General features: G+C 38.8%; 5 protein-coding genes across 8 annotated transcripts in view; 2 read left to right on the top strand and 3 right to left on the bottom strand.

Moving 5' to 3' along the window:
* Positions 1-17,991, bottom strand: part of LOC103333259 (valine--tRNA ligase, mitochondrial 1-like) — an 82,868-nt gene that overhangs the window by 14,033 nt on the left and 50,844 nt on the right. The gene's annotated exons all lie outside the window — the stretch shown is intronic.
* Positions 61-6,022, top strand: ABCB28 (non-intrinsic ABC protein 8). The gene is made up of 17 exons (XM_008236079.3): positions 61-685; positions 847-1,034; positions 1,138-1,161; positions 1,295-1,396; positions 1,721-1,811; positions 2,335-2,435; positions 2,572-2,622; positions 2,706-2,834; positions 3,011-3,073; positions 3,155-3,434; positions 3,704-3,852; positions 3,953-4,042; positions 4,700-4,834; positions 4,924-4,980; positions 5,069-5,125; positions 5,337-5,616; positions 5,712-6,022. The coding sequence occupies exons 1-16, from the start codon at positions 295-297 to the stop codon at positions 5,571-5,573; spliced, it is 2,145 nt and encodes a 714-aa protein (XP_008234301.2). The 5' UTR covers positions 61-294; the 3' UTR covers positions 5,574-5,616; positions 5,712-6,022.
* LOC103333262 (ATP-dependent Clp protease ATP-binding subunit) lies at positions 6,012-7,028 on the bottom strand. Its single transcript, XM_008236078.3, has 2 exons — positions 6,493-7,028; positions 6,012-6,380 (listed from the first exon to the last, which is right to left on the bottom strand). The coding sequence occupies exons 1-2, from the start codon at positions 6,952-6,954 to the stop codon at positions 6,114-6,116; spliced, it is 729 nt and encodes a 242-aa protein (XP_008234300.2). The 5' UTR covers positions 6,955-7,028; the 3' UTR covers positions 6,012-6,113.
* LOC103333264 (calcium-dependent protein kinase 26-like) lies at positions 7,758-11,841 on the bottom strand. 4 transcript variants are annotated; one of them, XM_008236080.3, is made up of 5 exons: positions 11,612-11,841; positions 10,139-11,055; positions 9,731-10,027; positions 8,692-9,072; positions 7,758-8,609 (listed from the first exon to the last, which is right to left on the bottom strand). In XM_008236080.3, the coding sequence occupies exons 2-5, from the start codon at positions 10,725-10,727 to the stop codon at positions 8,347-8,349; spliced, it is 1,530 nt and encodes a 509-aa protein (XP_008234302.1). In that variant the 5' UTR covers positions 10,728-11,055; positions 11,612-11,841; the 3' UTR covers positions 7,758-8,346. The 4 variants fall into 4 exon arrangements, with proteins under 4 accessions (XP_008234302.1, XP_088908834.1, XP_008234303.1 ...); XM_089052708.1 differs by having other exon boundaries at positions 9,731-10,030; positions 11,612-11,835; XM_008236081.3 differs by having other exon boundaries at positions 10,139-11,039; positions 11,612-11,780.
* Positions 13,424-17,529, top strand: LOC103333265 (Transducin/WD40 repeat-like superfamily protein). The gene is made up of 9 exons (XM_008236082.2): positions 13,424-14,228; positions 14,352-14,447; positions 15,119-15,208; positions 15,299-15,400; positions 15,726-15,872; positions 16,003-16,122; positions 16,232-16,291; positions 16,748-16,845; positions 16,965-17,529. The coding sequence occupies exons 1-9, from the start codon at positions 13,782-13,784 to the stop codon at positions 17,104-17,106; spliced, it is 1,302 nt and encodes a 433-aa protein (XP_008234304.1). The 5' UTR covers positions 13,424-13,781; the 3' UTR covers positions 17,107-17,529.

Raw genomic sequence — 17,991 nt, 5'->3', positions numbered from 1 at the left:
GCTCTGCCAGCCTGTTACAGATAGAGATACTTTGGTAGTTTCGCGCGTGGGGATGAAAGAGATTGTTCCCAAATTTTTTTTTACCGTTATCTCGCATTCCCATTTTGCCAAGAAGCAATCTGTTGGCGCTCCAAATCGCGCATGAATCTTCTACATCTTCCTTCAATCAGCCTCATATCTTGTTACTTGTTGTACCCGCCCGAGCTTTCCTATTGTATCCATTGATCGATACACAACCAAAATATTCTTTACACAATCTCTCGAGTAGAGAGCAGCAGGAACAGAGCAACAGCCATGACCTCTCTAACACTCCCTCTTCCCCCGACTCTCATCTCAACGCCCGCCCGTACAGTCAAACCGCAACTCGCGCTGTCCTCTCTCCGCCAATCACATCCCTTCCCACGCTTCTCACACTATCGTCTCCCGAAGCCGAAGCCGCAGCCGCCGCCGCCAAAGACCATCACCGCCGCCTCCTTCGCCTACGTGTCTGGGCCCGCCTCTGACCCGATTGTCAGCGAGCCCGACCCGAAAATCGATGAGCCGGACTCCAAGGGCCAGTCGCCGAGCGTGATTAGCTGGGGGCTCTTGTTGAGCCTTCTGCTCAAGCACAAACTCAGGCTCGCCATCTCGGCTTTCGCCCTCATTGGCTGCAGCGCTTGCACTCTCTCAATGCCCATATTTTCAGGTACTAACAGAACGAGAGAGAGAGAGAGAGAGAGAGAGAGAGAGAGAGAGAGAATTTCACTTCAAATTTTCATATTTTCTATATGTTTTGTTTGGTTGGCGAGAAAAAATGAATATAAAGAACGGAAAGAAATCGATGTATTTGACTTGTTTTTTGTTTAGGGCGGTTTTTCGAAGTACTCATTGGGAGGAGGCCAGAGCCATTGTGGAAACTGCTGAGTAAAGTTGGTGTTTTGTATGCTTTGGAGCCAATTTTAACAGTAATTTTCGTTGTTAACCTGAATACTATTTGGGAAAAGGTTATGTCCACACTCAGAGCTCAGATTTTCGGAAGGGTTTTGATTCAAAAGGTAAACTTCAGTTATTTCATTTGCAGTAGTGTTAATTAATACAAACTTGAACTCTCTCTCCTTAATTTGTGATACTGGTTTGTTCTTTTGTTCATCCTTGCAGGTCGAGTTTTTTGATCGTTACAAGGTATGTATGTTGACCTTTAATGTTATTATTTTAATTTTAAATTATGTGTGTTCAGGTCACGTTTTTATTTGAGGATTGTATATGATACCATCTATTTTCTACCTTTTGATTGAGTTGGATTTGCTCCATGTAGGTTGGTGAACTGACGGGGTTGTTAACATCCGATTTGGGTTCTATTAAAAGTGTTGTGAGCGAAAACATTTCCAGGGACCGTGGATTCAGGGCATTTACTGAGGCAAGCAACTCTACACCAAGTACAAGTGAGCTTTATGTTGCCTCCATTTATGCATGAGATACCTGGTTTTGATTATCATGAAATTCACTCAGTTTTCACCACCAGAGCACTAAAAGGTTTATTGATTTTCAGATTTACTTTACTGACATCATGTGATTGCTTCCAAATGTGTTTGTTACAATTATATGAATCAAATTGTTGTATTACAAAATGGAAATTAAGAAGTAACCCTATGCAGCAGAATCTTATTGGCGGATTCGTTTTCCATTTATCACTCATGTTCTCAAGTATACATCTCCATTTATCACTCTTTGTGCCTTATAGGTTATCGGGACAATATGCATACTATTTGCTTTGGCTCCCCAACTTGCACCAATCCTGGCTGTGCTGATGCTCACCGTGTCTATTTTAGTTGGTATTTATCTTATCTTCAAGACTGTTTTGAAATTGATATTGTATGCTTTTCCTCACATGAGGATGGTTGTGGATCTCTTCGTTTGCTTTCATTGTAGAAAATCTCACGGAACTATGGAGCTTTATAATTACTTTCATGATTGTTTTAAAATTGAGTCTTGCATAGGTTACAGTAGAAGTAACAAGCACCACGGTTGAATTATCATCATTTTTGTCATGTTTTAAGCTTCCTTTGGAAGTGGGGTAAAAGATACCAGAAATACAAGTCGGATTATTGACTTTCTGTTCTAAGATTTGGAATACTTTATACATCATAACCAGCTCCTAATTTGTGATATTTCACAAATAGTAGTTGTTTATATTAGTATCTGAAATTGCCAATTGTATCGGATTAGGTTCTTCACATCTTCCAATACTGCCAGTATTCGTCCTTTTGATGGTTGCCTAATGTTCATTGTAGCCTGTAGGTGTGTTGTTGAAACATTTTCTTTTCCCTGATTATGACTATTATCAATTTTCTGAAGCTGTATACAAAAGATCAACTGTGCCTGTTTTCAAGGCTTATGGATTAGCTCAAGCATCCATATCTGATTGTGTGACAGAAACATTTTCTGCCATACGCACTGTAAGTTTTTTGAAAATCTTGGCTACACGATAATTTCTTTATCAGCCACAGAAGTCAATCTTTGTCATTCAGAATTGAGTGTGGTTTAAGAGCGTGTGCACTTGATCATTATATTGGTAACGACATGCTGTTGCAGGTAAGATCCTTCGGTGGGGAAAAGCGCCAGATGTTAATGTTTGGCAGACAGGTAAAGTAATACAAGCTAGTGAATTTTTTCTTTTAGAGGAAAGCCATTCAATGCACTTAGCATCTTCTTCATGAGCTTGGCAGGTGCTAGCTTACCAGAGCAGTGGAATAAAGCTCGGGACTTTTAAATCCCTTAATGAATCTTTGACTAGAGTTGTTGTTTATATATCTCTAATGGCCTTATATTGTCTTGGAGGAAGCAAAGTGAAAGCGGTAAGCACTTGTGACCCTTCTAAAGCTTAATTCAGATTCAGTCCCTCATCTCCCATCATTTATTCATCCGTGTTCGCACTACCTCATCTTGTCAACAACCAATTGGGCAGAACATTTCATGGTTTCAGCTATGATTGATCTAAATTCATATTTTGCTAATTTTTTCCTGCTTGCAGGGTGAACTCTCTGTTGGAACTGTGGCTTCATTCATTGGTTACACGTTCACATTAACTTTCGCTGTGAGTCAGTTTCTTTTGTATGTATACCTTAGTACTATTTCCATCCTCTCAATGCTTTTTCTAAGTGTCTGAGCTAACTAGGTTCAAGGCCTGGTTAATACTTTTGGAGATCTTCGTGGAACTTTTGCTGCTGTGGAGAGGATTAACTCTGTTTTGTCTGGGGTAGAAATTGATGAATCCCTTGCTTATGGTTTAGAAAGGGAGATGCAACAAAAGAAATTACTTGATGAAAATTACAGATTGTTCCTCATTGATGGTTCAAGTGAGAAAAATCAGTCAGTAAATACACATTACATGTCAGCTCTGAAGTCAGCTAGTAACATTAGTCGCTTAGCTTGGTCTGGTGATGTTTGTCTTGAAGGTATGGATGCATTGTCTTTAAAGTACAGTGATTACCAACTTTTCTTTTTTTGTTTATTCCTCACTGTGGTTTTGGTTATAATATATACCATCTAATAAGCCCATGTAGTTATTAGCATGATCTGCTTGCTTTTCATGGGTTCTAATACCAATTGCGTTGTAAATTAAGTTGTCATGATGATTTTTATCGTTAGGGAGGAATTATCTCTGTATGATTTTGTATACATAGTGTTCCAATGTGCTAATGAGTAACCTGATTTTGTTATGCAGATGTGCATTTCTCTTATCCCTTGAGACCTGATGCTGAAATTTTAAATGGTCTAAATCTAACGCTAAAATGTGGAACTGTAACTGCTCTAGTGGGCCCAAGTGGTGCAGGAAAAAGTACTATTGTGCAGCTATTGGCACGTTTCTATGAGGTTTGCTTTTCTTCTCTTTATATGTTTGAGGCATCAATTTTGTTTTATTTGTCTTGAGCGGATGAAACCTATAAATAAGCTAAATGTCTGACTTCTGCAGCCAAATAGTGGTCGTATAACAGTTGCAGGAGAGGATGTCCGAACATTTGACAAGAGTGAATGGGCACAGATTGTCTCTTTAGTGAATCAAGTAATTTCTCAAATCCCCATACATCTGATATAACACTTTACGCTGTGGATAATTCTCACGTTATATTTTCTTACCCTTGGTTCTTCTCATACTTGATTACCTGAGCATCCAATTCTAGTGGTGAAAATACTTGTGCTGCAGATTGTAGACCACATGTAACCATCCAAGTTTCCTTGGATTGGTAGTTTCAGGTTCCTTTTGTCTTTCATTAGTTGTGGGGTGACAACTTGTGGTGTGTTCTTGACTGATTTTGGTCATTATACTACCCAATCAAGGAACTAACCTACGTTTTGCATACCTTTACTTTATGACTGCATATTGAGATTCTTTTATGAGGAATGTGCATCTATTTAGATCAATGATAGTTTCCCTAAAGCATTCTATGAACTTTTATTTTCTTATGTCCAAACTTGGTAGCCTTCCTTTTCCGGGTCCAAACATAGCTCAACTACATTTGATGCTTGAGCTTGGGGTGGTTTGGTGGTAGGACGAAGACTTAATGTTTGGTTGGGTAAGTCTAGTGAAATGCTTGCTCTTGGTTCAGTTGGGTATTGTTGTCAAACCTATCCAAACCCAAAACGAATATGAATATGAGCTAAGAGATACTGAATATTGATTATTCTTTGGAACCATTTTCTTCATTTATAAATGATACAGGAACCTGTTCTCTTTTCGGTGTCTGTTGGAGAAAATATTGCTTATGGGCTTCCAGATGATCATGTATCCAAGGATGACGTGATCAAGGCCGCAAAAGCAGCAAATGCACATGAATTTATTATTTCACTTCCACAGGTTGGTCGTCTTTCAAATATGTTGTGTTTACTGTGATTGTCCTGGGTTTTTTTTTTTATTTTAACGAAATGCTTATTTTGATTTTGAAGGGTTATGATACACTAGTTGGTGAACGTGGAGGCCTACTTAGTGGTGGCCAGAGGCAGGTATGAAAAATCAGTTGAGAGAGAGGGAGAAAGTTGGGGAGGAGGTGGCGAAACTTGATAGTTTTCTGTTCTTTTCTTCAATCTGCAGAGAGTCGCTATTGCAAGAGCTCTGCTTAAGAATGCCCCAATCCTGATACTTGACGAGGTAAAGCATTGTTTGCTTTTATTGCTTCTATACTCTAGTTCCAAACAACAAACTTGATTCCGATCCTGATATTGGTAACAAATGAATCTGAATACATCGAACTCTCGTCATTGTGCTTCCTTGTTGTTTTGAAAGCTCTTATTTTTAGCATTAGAATTTTCTAAGCCCAAACCCCGATTTAGGCTTCATTTGTTGAAGTTATTTTCCACAGGCCACCAGTGCATTGGATGCGATTAGTGAGCGCCTAGTCCAGGGTGCACTGAACCATCTGATGAAGCGAAGGACAACATTGGTGATTGCTCACCGATTAAGCACGGTTCAGAATGCCCATCAAATTGCACTGTGTTCTGATGGGAGGATAGCAGAACTTGGTACACACTCCGAATTATTAGCTAAGAAAGGTCAATATGCTTCATTGGTTGGCACTCAAAGGCTGGCATTTGAATGATTTGAAAAATGCTTAGACATTTCCCCAATGACGGAGCATACAAGTGAGTTGTACAACTAGACACTATACATAGTATCGCTGCTTCTCTGTTCTGGCAGCATATTTACTTCGATGCTGAGTTTTCATTTCATCATGCAGGGGACAGAAGTCACGGAACCATTTCTTAAAGCAAATGATGTTTATATAGTTGCAGAAAGAGAACGATAACAACACAGGAAATAGAAAAAAGAACATCATAAAATAGCTATAATTTTTGTTATCATCACTTGTTAAACAGTCAAATTCAGCTACATTTTAGTGTAAGGCTATGTAATACTCACATATATAAATTTTAATGATCATCATTAGAGGAATCAGTATAGATTCTGTATGCAACCCAACCCATATAGTGGGTAATTTTTTTGGGTAATTTTTTCGAAATTTAGAGAAAAAACGTGATTTTCAGTGTTGATTCGATCTCTATATATATTTCCTTTGGCTTTGATTATACAAAATTACTACAGAAAAAGGAATGATTGTCTCTCTTGAAACCACTAAGAACTAAGACAAGGAAATGATAGCATTGAGGTCGGCAAGGCATTCAGTGGGTAGGCCAAGGAAGGAGTTAATCAGAAAGTCATCAATAGGATCAACAGTTGCCACCCCAACCAATCTGCACTTTCCTTGTTCATCCAACCTCTCCCCTTTTCCACTTTTTATTGATCCTTTTGATTCTTCAGATGTCAAGACCGTTTTCACCAGCAGCGGAGGAGCCTTATAGATACTCCCTACAGAAAACCAGAACTTTGCCTTGAATTCAAGATCAACCTACAAACACAACAATACCAAATAAATTGGTCATGAAATGAATATATAGCTGAATTTGAAGGATGCCACAATGGTTTTTGTTGAAGCTTTTTGTTTTTGTTCGTTTTTTTACCTGGCCAGATTCTTGATTGATGCTCCCACTGAAGAGCTCGGGGACAATGTCAATCTTCAAAAATGGTGGCAATGGCAATCCCAAGAACCTTGTTGTTGCACTCTTCAATGGTGGGATGTAGAGTGTTTCGAGATCAAATGACACCGAAACTTCATCGCTCAAGTTGCTTTCTGCGACCTTTGCACCAGACCCAGTTCCTTTCCCACCTTCAGCATTGTATTCAAAGTCTGGATATATGGATATGCCAAGCTTGCAGGCACTCAAGGTCCTGAACTTAACAGAATAAAGTTTCGATTTTGGGTGTTGGGTTTGAGTGGCTGCAGTGATGGGAGCAAGTTCTTGTTGGTTTTGACTGTTGGAAGGGGAAGAGAAGGAGATGGTTTTTTTTATAGGCCTTTGCCTTTGTGTTGAGAATTTCCGAAGAACTGGAGGAGGATTTGAGTTGTTTATCCTGCACCCCATTTGGCGGGTACTTCTCGTGTCTTGTGAAGGTAGAATTAACTGAAAGCTAGTCCCTTTTCTTTTTAATAGTTTTTTTTCTGCCCCACTTTTTTATGTATTGCAAAACTTGAGGCTGGTTTTGAGTCTAAACCTTATCCTTTATGATGACTGGTTGTGCAATTGACACATGCATGGACAAGCGTCATCTGTTGGAGATTTGCTCTAGAAACACAACACCAATTTTGGTGACTGACCGCCCAAAGAAAAGAAAGAATAAATAAATAAATAACAAATTTGGTAATGGATGGATGCTCATGGCCCTGGTCAACTTATTATATCCGTTATGCAAATACCTTCAAGTTTATTTGGGATATAGAAAGATTAAAAGTCAAATCAAGCTTTTATTGATACTTAATTTTAATAGTTTTTGGTTATGATAAAATAATCATATTTTCTATGGGGCAAGCCAATAAATGATAATGGTAGACTGCTGTCTCCTAAAGTAGGGGTAGCAGAGCATAAATAATATGAGATGGTGTTTCTTTGCTAAATTAGTGAATTGAGTGTTGTGTTCCTCTCTATAAGACAGGTGATAATGCAGATATCTTCTTGAAAGCCCTTTAATTTGCCAGACCCAGACCCATTCATTCTAGCACTCACACTCCAAATCACTTGGCTTTAATTTATCCCGAAGAATAATAACCCAAACATGAAAATCGTTATTCATAGCCAAGAGAGGAGCCAAAAAAACAGAAATCTACAACCATTGGGATCAATAATTTACTATTCACAGATGAAACTGATATATAGGAAGAAAGAAGAAAAGAACAAAAATGCCCTCAATAGATATATATATCACAAGACTCGGAAAGCATTCTGTAAACAATTACTTTATACAAAAGGGCGAAGCTCCTTAGCCACAACTCAGCACTCTTCCTACCTACCGCTGAAAAACAAAATCAACTCACCATATCAGGAAAACATCAATCTCATCATACCACCTACTTGCAACCAATATGAAAAGTGGCACTAAACATCAGGAATCAGCTGAATGGGAACACATAGAGATGATACAACACATTAGCTCATAAACTTCACACGAGCCTCTTAATTTCTGCACACCATAATATTAATACTTCACCAGAAGCCTCCACCTTATCTGTTACTCTTCCTAACTACCAGTAAAATCCAAAATTCACTCTCCGTATCAGGAAGACACCTAATACCCCCCCAGCAACTTGAAACTGACATGAAAATTGGCACTAAGCATTAGGAATCAGCTGAATGGAGGCATGTGGACTTGATACCATATAGAGGCTCAAAAACTTTACATGAGCGCCTTGATTTCTGCAAACCATAATATTTCATCACGACCCCCTCCACCTTATCTTTTACTGTTTCAGGTCCACACAATTAACAGACAAGAGAAGATCTAAGAGAAGTAGGAAGATGTGTGCATGACGACCAACGAATGATTGATTCGGTCACCATGAAATCTAGTTGTTCACGCTCACCAAGTCCGATTGTACGGTTCCTCTTGCTGTGAATAGCTGACGTCCTGGATCCAATTGTTCCACCTGTCCTTTTAGCTTCCACTGGTTTGTTAACCATTTCTCTAGCTTCAAGTCCAAATGAAAGGGAATTTGGCAATAAGAGCAGCTTCCCTGCGATTGTCTCTGCATCACAATACATTGATACGATTGAGATGGGATTTCTATGATACTGGTGCAGGGAGCAGGAAAAAGTAACTCAAAATACCTCCATGAATTGCGTCTACTCTGGAAATGCTGGCTGAGAACTCTAACGCACAATTACTTTCCTCAACCAAAGAGCCAGGGCTGAAGAACGCAAAGCTTGGCATTGAGGGAACAGGCGAGGAGAATTCCAAACCATTAGAATCACCATTGCCGCAGAATGAAAACCCACTGGATGCTTTGCATGGAGTAAATGATTCTGCCATGAAAGAAGAAAAAGATGACCTGCAAGTAAATGCAGGTGACTGGGCATCACATATACTAGGTGATCCAGTCCCAAAGCTGATGTCCCGACTCCTGGACATAAATGAGGTAGAGAATGAGCTACCATTGTCACAGCCTACACTTTCACATTGACTCAGTTGACTACTCATCCAAGGATGATCTACAATAGGAAAGTTCACAAAGACCACAGAGTAATTAGATAATGAGTTATTTTTTAAAAAAACAGAGTAATTATATAATGAGTTAAAACAAGAAACAAGAAACATAAGGGTTGCATCTCTTGGACTTGAAGCCTACTAGATTAGTCAAGAACACAGATAAACTGCATTACTTCGCCAGTCAAACACAGAGTGCAGAGTTAAGAAAAGTCATTGATGCAAAATCTGTCCATAATAATATTATGTTGCTTTCTCAGAAGAACTACAGTGTGTAGATAAATAGCAAGGATCAAAGGTCTATTTGACTCCAATCTTGTATCAATTTATAACCACTATATTTTTGCATGTATTCATGAATCACCACAAAAAATGACAAGTATCTTTATATAAGCATTAACCTAAGAGTAGGCCTTCTCCAAAGTTCCAATCCCTCTACCAACCATCTTTTGTTAATGTTACAGTCAATATAAATGGGTAATTCATTTGGTTCTTCTAATAAAGATCATCTTAGAGAATTTGATAATATATTAACAATCATCCAATTATTACCTTCCACATTCCAAATATGCCAACCAGAATACAAAAATGGGACGTCCGAATTTGACAGTTACAGCATTTCAGTAAACCTTGTGTGTGTGCACGTGGTCGCATTTGACCTACCTAAAACCTGCTGAGCAGTGAGCCTTCGTGAAGCATCTGTACAGAGCATTCCTCTAATCAGATCCTTAGCTGATTCAGTAATGCAATCCCAGCGATCAGATGGGAACCTCAGATCAGCTGTCCTAACAGCATCAAATATCCGTGATTTTGTCTTTCCCCAAAATGGTGGCATTCCACTTAGAAGAATGTAAAGAATAACCCCCGCACTCCAAACATCCGCAGCCTGGTTATAGCTCCCTGCAAGTACCTCAGGAGCTATATAAAATGGACTGCCTACTAACCCATGCAAACTTTCCCCTGCTTCAACCAAAATATTGTCAAACATCTGACTGAACTCAAAGTTTGCAGAAAATTTAAATACAAAACAAAAAAAGCAAATCATCAAAAAGTAAAGAAGTATGGAAGTACCAGGCTTGATGTACGTTGCAAGACCAAAATCTGCCAATTTAATTGGAGATGAGGAGGCTTTTGTGGCCAATAGGATGTTCTCTGGCTTCAAATCTCTATGAACAACCCCATTTTCATGACAATATAAAACTACCTGAATCAGATGCCTAAAGAGAACCCTGGCATCAGACTCAGAGAATCTTCCATGCTTCTCTAACTGGTGGAAAAGCTCCCCTCCTGCACAAAGCTCCATCACCAAATGAACATACTCTTCCTCCTCATACACCGCCTTGAGATCTACAACATTTGGGTGTCCAGATAACCTGGTCATAATTTCAATCTCAAGCTTGATGCTTCGCACATCATCTGAGGTCACTAATCGATCTTTAGCAATTGATTTGCATGCCAACACCTCTCCGGTCAACTTATCTGTGCAGGCCCTAATAACACCAAACTGCCCCCAACCTAATTGCTCTCCAAGAATGTACCGATCTTTTAGATTTGCGGTCTGGTTTGCATCCAAAACGGAGGAAGTCAAGCTTTGGACTTCGTAACAATTGCATGGGCGTGTTGATGGTGCACTGCTGCTGTTGCTCTTGGCAACAGCCATACCAGTATTCTGCTCCCCCAACCACCCAGAATATTATTCACAAGCTTGGTCCACAAGTTTCTATTTTCACGGCTTTGTGTGGCTTATTTCAAAACTTTTTATTCCAACAGAAGAAAAATTTGAAGTTTGAAGTCAATATCTCGATTCTTTTGCTTGCACAGGTATTCCCTGGATTCAGAATCAGAAGAGAAGCTTCTTCCAAAGTAGTAATTAAGGTTGCCAACGATGCTTCTAGAACTTAAACCATCAGAACAACAAAAGCTCAAACTTTCAACGGGGAACTCCTTTTCAACGTGACTGGATCACGTGGATCTGGGTGGAAATCAAACTGTAAGAATTAAGAAAATTCAGTCTCACGCATTAAATTCAAAACTAAAAGCAATTATAAACAATACCCATTGGAGCAAATTCTATTTAGCGGAAAAACTATCTCTTTGCTTTCTACTAACATTTTCTTTCGTTTGGGCCTTGTCAACTTTCAAAATCAAGGACAAAGCAGAATGCAAATTCAATTTAGACACAAATCTCCCACTTTTAACACACCACCCAAAAATAGAAACAAAAACAAAAAAAAGTATCGCCACGCTTATGAACAGATCAATCAAGAATCTCCAGTAACAAGCTCTAGTCATCTGCAAACAAGCACAATTTTCCTTATCCACCTCGCAAAAGCAGAAGCACCCAAACCCATCACCCTAAAAAGTCCCCAACTTTCACGAACAAAACCCAAATTCAACTCAAGCCCTCCAATTTCAGTTGAAAACAAATCGACCCAGATCCATATTTTTAAGTAGTTACAAGCGAACCCACAACCCCAACTTTACACACACTCAAACAGATACAGAGAGACACAGAGAGAAAGAGAAAGAGAGATGGAAACGTACCTGTTTAAAGAGAGAGAAACCAAAAAGAAAAGGCAAAGACGAAGGAGTCCGTTGGAGCAGTCGTTGAGTTGAGCTCCGCAAGACAGAACTGTCCTGTCCTGTGGGCTGAGCTCTCTCTCCTTGGCTTTGGCTTCCTCCGAGTGCGCTTTAAACTCTTATTGCCTACGATGTTTGGCTCTCCCCCTTGTTTATTTACTTCTACTCTACTGTCTCATCAATATTGGCAATTTGCCTTGTTTTTTTTATCTTCTTCTTTTATATAATTTTTTTTCAAATACGGGTCTCTCTACTCGCTGGCTTAATTAAAATACCGCGTACTCGCTTTTCCTAACGACTTTCCTTTTTTCTTTACCACATCAAAAGAGGAAACAAAACTAACTTTCCTTTCCGAGAAACTTGTGACAATTTGAACATATACACACACTTCAATCCAATTGTACCGAGGAAAATACAAAGTAAAAATAAAACTAAGTTCTGATATGAGGTTAACTTATAACCAAATCATTTTAATAGCAGATTTTAATGTCGAGAATAACTAAACAGTTGGTGAGAAATTATCTTGGCAACAAGAAACAACGTGCATGCAAGTTTTGACTTCATGCCTACTTCATTATCTTCTTGTATGGACGTCATCAACTCTGAAACCTTCTTCTTCTTCTTCTTCTTCTTCTTCTTCTTTTTTCTTCTTGTTTCTGTTTTCTGTTATTTTCGATGAGAGAAAAATAAAGAGGTTGTTGGGAACACATATGTAGAAATGTTTCTCTTCTAGAAGCTGAAAACGACAACTTGTTAAGAGAGATAGAATTGACAAATGATGAAAATACATAATATAAGTTTTTATGGACTTTTCCTTAATTTGGTAAAAACCCAAATGACAAACCTATGATACGGTGTATCAAACTACTTGGGCTTTTAGAAGTTGAGACAGTCAATGTTTTTTCTGTTCTTATCCGCCAAATGCAAACGAAATCTACCTTCATTTGTCTTCATCTTAGGAATATGACCCCTTTAGCCTTTGATGAGGTGAACTTTTGAGACCAAAATGGAAAGTGCATGGCTTTGATGAGGTGAACTTTTGATGTATAATATTATATGGACTAGTTCTAAAGAATATACTAACTAGCAATATTAATGTTTTATCTTACTATATTGTATGACATGTGACCACATATCTCAAATAGTGTGATACTTTACAGATATGGGCTTAGCGAAGTTGGTTAGATCGGATGTTCTCCTCACTATGAACTCAAGTTAAAATTCTCATCACCGTAATTTAAATTAAATTAAAATAGACTATCGTTTGTAGATATTATATATATAAAAAAAACACTATAAGTTAAGTATAATCGACAATTTAATCCACATATTCAAAGTTTAAATTAAAGAATTAATGAGTTGGTAGAGGGAGAGGGCAAAGGCCCTAAAAATTCATGAGTGATTTGATGTGGATTGTTTGGAAACAATATGGCAAATACATGCGTTTATGAATTCACATTTTTTTAGTTAGTTTACTTATCTAATTTTGCTATATATAAGATTTGGAACATAACGAAGAAAACCTAAATTTACTTACTTTATCTAAAACCTAAATTTACTATAACGAAGAAAACAGAAAGTATGAAACGCGATGCCCAAGTCATTTTTATATTTTCACTAATTCTTTTGGCATAAGGGCCTGATATCTTTTTATTTTATTTTTTGGCAAATTTCTTAGAGGATGAGAATGATATCCTCAAAATTGCTCGGGTCGGGTGTCTAAAAAGACGAAGAAAACCCTATTATGACAGGGCATTTAAGTAATTCGACGTTCTCGTACACATGACGCAATTCCAGTTTTGTACATCGCCTCCCTCCCTACCGAGAGGGAGAGAGACTGAAGAGACTGAGAGACAGAAGAGAGTCTCGCAAATCAAAACCCCTCCTCCAAATTACGATAATTAAATTAGGGTTTGTGAAATTCAAATCTCCTAATCCCTCACCCAGAGAGAGAGAGAGAGAGAGAGGAATTTTGGGTTTCCGATTCTCTCCAACTCCATTATCAGATTCCAATCGACCAATCCATCCAATCAATATTGAAAATCTTTAAACAACACACACACACACACAAAAAGGGGGAAAATCGAAGCTTTGAGTTCAAGTCTAGCTACAGGGAGATTCAAATTCGTAGCTAATGGATGTAGATGGAGGGGGCAACAAACGGGTCTTCCACAGATTAGGCGGCCCCCAATCCGACCCATCCAAGAACCAGAAGGTATGCTACCATTGGAGGGCAGGCAAGTGCAATCGCCACCCTTGCCCTTTCCTCCACAGAGAGCTACAGCCACCACCGTCACAACAAGGTCTCAACGGAACGGCGTCGTCTAAGCGCCATCACGCCTTTTCTGCCACCACCGACGGTCCATCGGCTCGGAACCGGGGTCCAAATAACTTCAATGGCGGGGCTTCTTCGACGTGGGGCCGCACTGGAGGGACTAGAGTCTTTGTTAGGAAGATGGAGAAAGTCTGTAATTATTGGGTTCAGGGGAATTGTAGCTATGGGGATAAGTGTAAGTTCTTGCATTGTTGGAGTATGGGGGATAGCTTCAGCTTATTGACACAGCTTGATGGGCATCAGAAGGTGATTAGATTATATAACTCGGGTTGTCATTGTTTTTATGGGGTTACTCTTTCGTACTTTTGGCCTTTAATTGGTCTTTATGTTTTGTCAACTGATGTGGTTTCATGTGTTTTTCGTGAACAGGTCGTTAGTGGGATTGCACTGCCGTCTGGCTCTGATAAGCTTTATACTGGGAGTAAGGATCAGACTGTGAGGGTTTGGGATTGCCAATCTGGTCAGGTAGTCATTCACTTTTGGGCAACACCAATTTTCAATTCTATGTTTGGTTCCTAAGAATTTATAGTTAAGTAAGATATAGTTCTGTTCCCTTTCTATTTGGTAGCTGAAAGTTCAATCTTTAATTGGAATGGGCAAAAGAACTCCTGTAGCTTATCCCATTTATAAACTTTAGATGAGGGCTTAGTTTAGTTGATTTGTAAGCACTGGACACGGGAATTTCCTACCAATCATGATTTTAAGGATGTCATCCCCTGATAGGAATGTGAAAATTGTAATGCCAGGTAGTATCTCTGTAACGAAAGTAGAAATTAATCAACAACACTAAAATGCAGCTGACCACAGTACTTGTCAAATTGTAGTCAAATTATTGGAGAGATTACTTCAGCGAGTAAAGTGTGTGGACTTATGAGTGGCAATGATAAAAACTGCAGAAGGGAAACATGGCTTTTATTATGGGATGTCTAGAAGGGTCTTGAGAGATTTTATGGGGAGAACTGGAGAGCTTTCTAGAATTATTTTTTTCTCATGTCTCAATTATTGGCCTTTTGTTTTCTTAATCACCAGTTCATTGTTCTCAGTTTAGATAGTTGGATAATATTTTTCACATGTCTCATTGTCAATCCAGAGGGGTAGGAAAATAATTCATGTGCTTGTATTTGTTTATTTTGCAGTGCCTGGGAGTAATTAATCTTGGCGGTGAAGTAGGTTGTATGATCAGTGAAGGTCCTTGGGTATTTGTTGGTATACCAGATGTTGTAAAGGTAGGCAGGACGAATCTCCTAAAAATTAAGCTTATATCAGCAGACTTTAATGATATTTTGCCTCATTCGGTTGTGGATATGGTTTTGTAGGCATGGAACACCCAAACTAACTCTGAACTGAGTCTGAGTGGGCCTGTAGGACAAGTTTATGCCCTGGTTGTGGGTAATGACCTGCTCTTTGCTGGTACGCAGGTAATTCCTTGACCACTTTTATGGTTTAATTTTATGTTTGGTTCCTCTCCTCGTTAGGGCTTTCAGCTGTGAGTATTTCTGTGCTCACAGCAGCATCATTGTGTGAACCATCCAATTATAGACCATATTGAGGGAGCACGCTGGTTTTTATTTATTTTTATAATAATATTTAAATCTTGAAAAAAGCAGATTGCATCCCATTGTGGAAGGCGCTTGCATCTACTACTTCCTCCATTGCTTCCTCTCCATTTTCCTTTGTGCATGCATGTGTGGAATCAGCATTTTTCATATATTAAAATTTAGCCAAAATTTTCTTTTGATGCAGGATGGTTCTATATTGGCATGGAAATTTAATGCTGTTACTAATTGCTTCGAACCAGCTGCATCGTTGAAAGGTCACACTCTTGCAGTTGTTTCATTAGTAGTTGGAGCAAATAGGCTTTACTCTGGTTCAATGGACCATTCTATAAGGGTAAGTTGGATTTAGTATCATACGTATTCTGCAATAAGCATAAACGCTTGCTGGTGGAAGACTCGTGAAGACCTTTAATTGCTCCACAAGTGTAGTTCAGTCATGTCATGCTCATGTGGTATTCTTTTAGGTTTGGAGCCTGGAAACATTGCAGTGTATACAAACGCTAACAGAGCATACTTCAGTTGTGATGTCTGTTCTTTGCTGGGATCAGTTTCTTTTATCATGTTCTTTGGATCAACAATTAAAGGTTTGTCTCACTTCTATGATTTATAAGGATTTTTGTGGCTGTGTATGTGTAACTGTGTATTGCGCTAGGACTGTAAACTTATTTAGTTCCAATTGTTTGGTTTGTGAAGGTCTGGGTTGCGACTCAAAGTGGAAACTTGGAAGTAACATATACTCACAAGGAAGAACACGTATGTTGTTTATGTTTCAATATATGTCTTCATTATTCGGTTATATTGCTATTCCTGCATTGATTAAGAACAAGATAGGCATTTTTAAGTTTCCCCGGAGGAATATTGAAGGCTGAAACTCCATGGCCTACCATTTAGAAGCTCTAATGCAAGTTTTGTTTGTTTAGCAAATTATGTTTATTTAGAATTATGTAGTCATCTTTGTTACTGTGTTATGCGGGTAGTTTGATTTGAAATCCGTAGTCATAAGTTTTATTCCCCACTATAAAGTCTTTCACCTAGTGCTTAATTTTCAGTTTCCTGGACCTGTTATCATAAGTTCTATTCCCCACTATAAAGTCTTTCACCTAGTACCTAATTTTCAGTTTCCTGGACCTGTTATCATTATAGGTTATCTATGAATTTCAATTCCCGACATGAAATATCAAGTCTTTAATGCTTGTGACCTTGCTGTAGGGTTTGATTACACTGTGCGGGATGCATGATTCAGAAGCCAAGCCCGTCTTGCTGTGCGCTTGCAATGACAACACTGTCCGAGTCTATGATTTGCCAGCGTGAGATTTCAACACTCTCTCTCTGCCCTAGTTCTTTTGCTTTTCATTTTTAGGTAACATATTTTTCAAGCATCTTACTTTGCTCTAATTGTTTTCTTTGGTTCTATTATATGGTCTAGGTTTTCCGAGAGGGGTAAAATTTTTTCAAAAGAGGAGATAAGATCAATCCAGGTAGGCCCTGGTGGCTTGTTTTTCACGGGTGATGGAACCGGTCAAGTGAAAGTATGGAAATGGGTGGCCGACCTGGCTTCAACTGCCTAAGGAGGGAGATTATTTATACGGGCCACAATGTATTATTAATTTTTTTCTTTCTTGATTTTCATTTTTCTGGGGTTCATTTGTAAGTGTAGGTCCGAGGAAGAGATTATGCTTCTTTTTTATTTTCTTTTTTGGGGTCAAGACTGATATGATGGGTTGGGGAGCTTTTGGATTTATAGAGGTAGGAGTTAGTCGCATCAGCAGCAGCACTGTTCGCAGTCCGCCCTTTACTGTGTGCCATGGACGTAAAGAAAGCATCTTGGCCCATGCAAAGTTGCGACTGACTGCGGGAGAAATCTCCTTAGAGAGCGAGCTTTATGGATCATCTGTATGCGTTAATGTTTTAGACTTTGGAGTGTAAAAGCAGGACAAATTTTCTCTGGTCGTCTTTTAAAAATAAATAAATAAAAGTTAGCACATTGACAAGTCCATTTTACTTCGATGAGTTTGTGGGCTCTAAAAGATAATGTAATTTTTATTTTTTTGGTCATGGTATATATTTTGTGTACTGTTACTTTTTATTTGGACTAAAAGCATATTCGTATATTCTGTAAACGCAGAGGACTATACATGTATTTCCTTTAATTTGTTTTTTGTTTGTGGGCCAAAGGTTGAAATCAAAGGTCGGCAACCACATGTGCATGTGCATGTGCAGCCTTCTTACCTTGTCTAGGGAGAAATCATGGGCCAAGTTGTTCTGTTGCACTTGTAGACACGTGCCTAACTTCATGTTTATATTGTTGCATAATTCCCACCCACACGGTGCCCACCCCAGAATCCGAGTCAACCTCAGCCAATGGCATCCTTAATACCTACTAAAAGTCAGCTCTAACGAGTAGGTGAGAGAAGGTTGCATTCAGTGAGTAGGTAAGAGTTTGAGCCCAAAAA

Source organism: Prunus mume, linkage group LG5, assembly GCF_029339155.1.
Source record: "Prunus mume cultivar Tortuosa linkage group LG5, ASM2933915v1, whole genome shotgun sequence".
NCBI classification, from domain to species: Eukaryota; Viridiplantae; Streptophyta; class Magnoliopsida; order Rosales; family Rosaceae; genus Prunus; species Prunus mume.
The sequence above is the reverse complement of the archived record's forward strand: the minus strand, read 5'-3'. Positions and strand labels throughout refer to the sequence as shown.

Coding starts and splice junctions, on each gene's coding strand:
- LOC103333262 (XM_008236078.3), bottom strand. CDS start 6,954: ATGGGGTGCAGGATAAACAACTCAAATCCTCCTCCAGTTCTTCGGAAA. Junction 6,381..6,492: donor TCAATCAAGAATCTGGCCAG/GTAAAAAAACGA, acceptor TTGTGTTTGTAG/GTTGATCTTGAATTCAAGGC.
- LOC103333264 (XM_089052708.1), bottom strand. CDS start 10,727: ATGGCTGTTGCCAAGAGCAACAGCAGCAGTGCACCATCAACACGCCCA. Junction 10,031..10,138: donor TGCAACGTACATCAAGCCTG/GTACTTCCATAC, acceptor TTTTGGTTGAAG/CAGGGGAAAGTTTGCATGGG. Junction 8,610..8,691: donor AGTAGACGCAATTCATGGAG/GTATTTTGAGTT, acceptor ATTGTGATGCAG/AGACAATCGCAGGGAAGCTG.
- ABCB28 (XM_008236079.3), top strand. CDS start 295: ATGACCTCTCTAACACTCCCTCTTCCCCCGACTCTCATCTCAACGCCC. Junction 686..846: donor CTCAATGCCCATATTTTCAG/GTACTAACAGAA, acceptor TTTTTTGTTTAG/GGCGGTTTTTCGAAGTACTC. Junction 1,162..1,294: donor AGTTTTTTGATCGTTACAAG/GTATGTATGTTG, acceptor TGCTCCATGTAG/GTTGGTGAACTGACGGGGTT.
- LOC103333265 (XM_008236082.2), top strand. CDS start 13,782: ATGGATGTAGATGGAGGGGGCAACAAACGGGTCTTCCACAGATTAGGC. Junction 15,209..15,298: donor GTATACCAGATGTTGTAAAG/GTAGGCAGGACG, acceptor ATGGTTTTGTAG/GCATGGAACACCCAAACTAA. Junction 16,846..16,964: donor CGAGTCTATGATTTGCCAGC/GTGAGATTTCAA, acceptor TATATGGTCTAG/GTTTTCCGAGAGGGGTAAAA.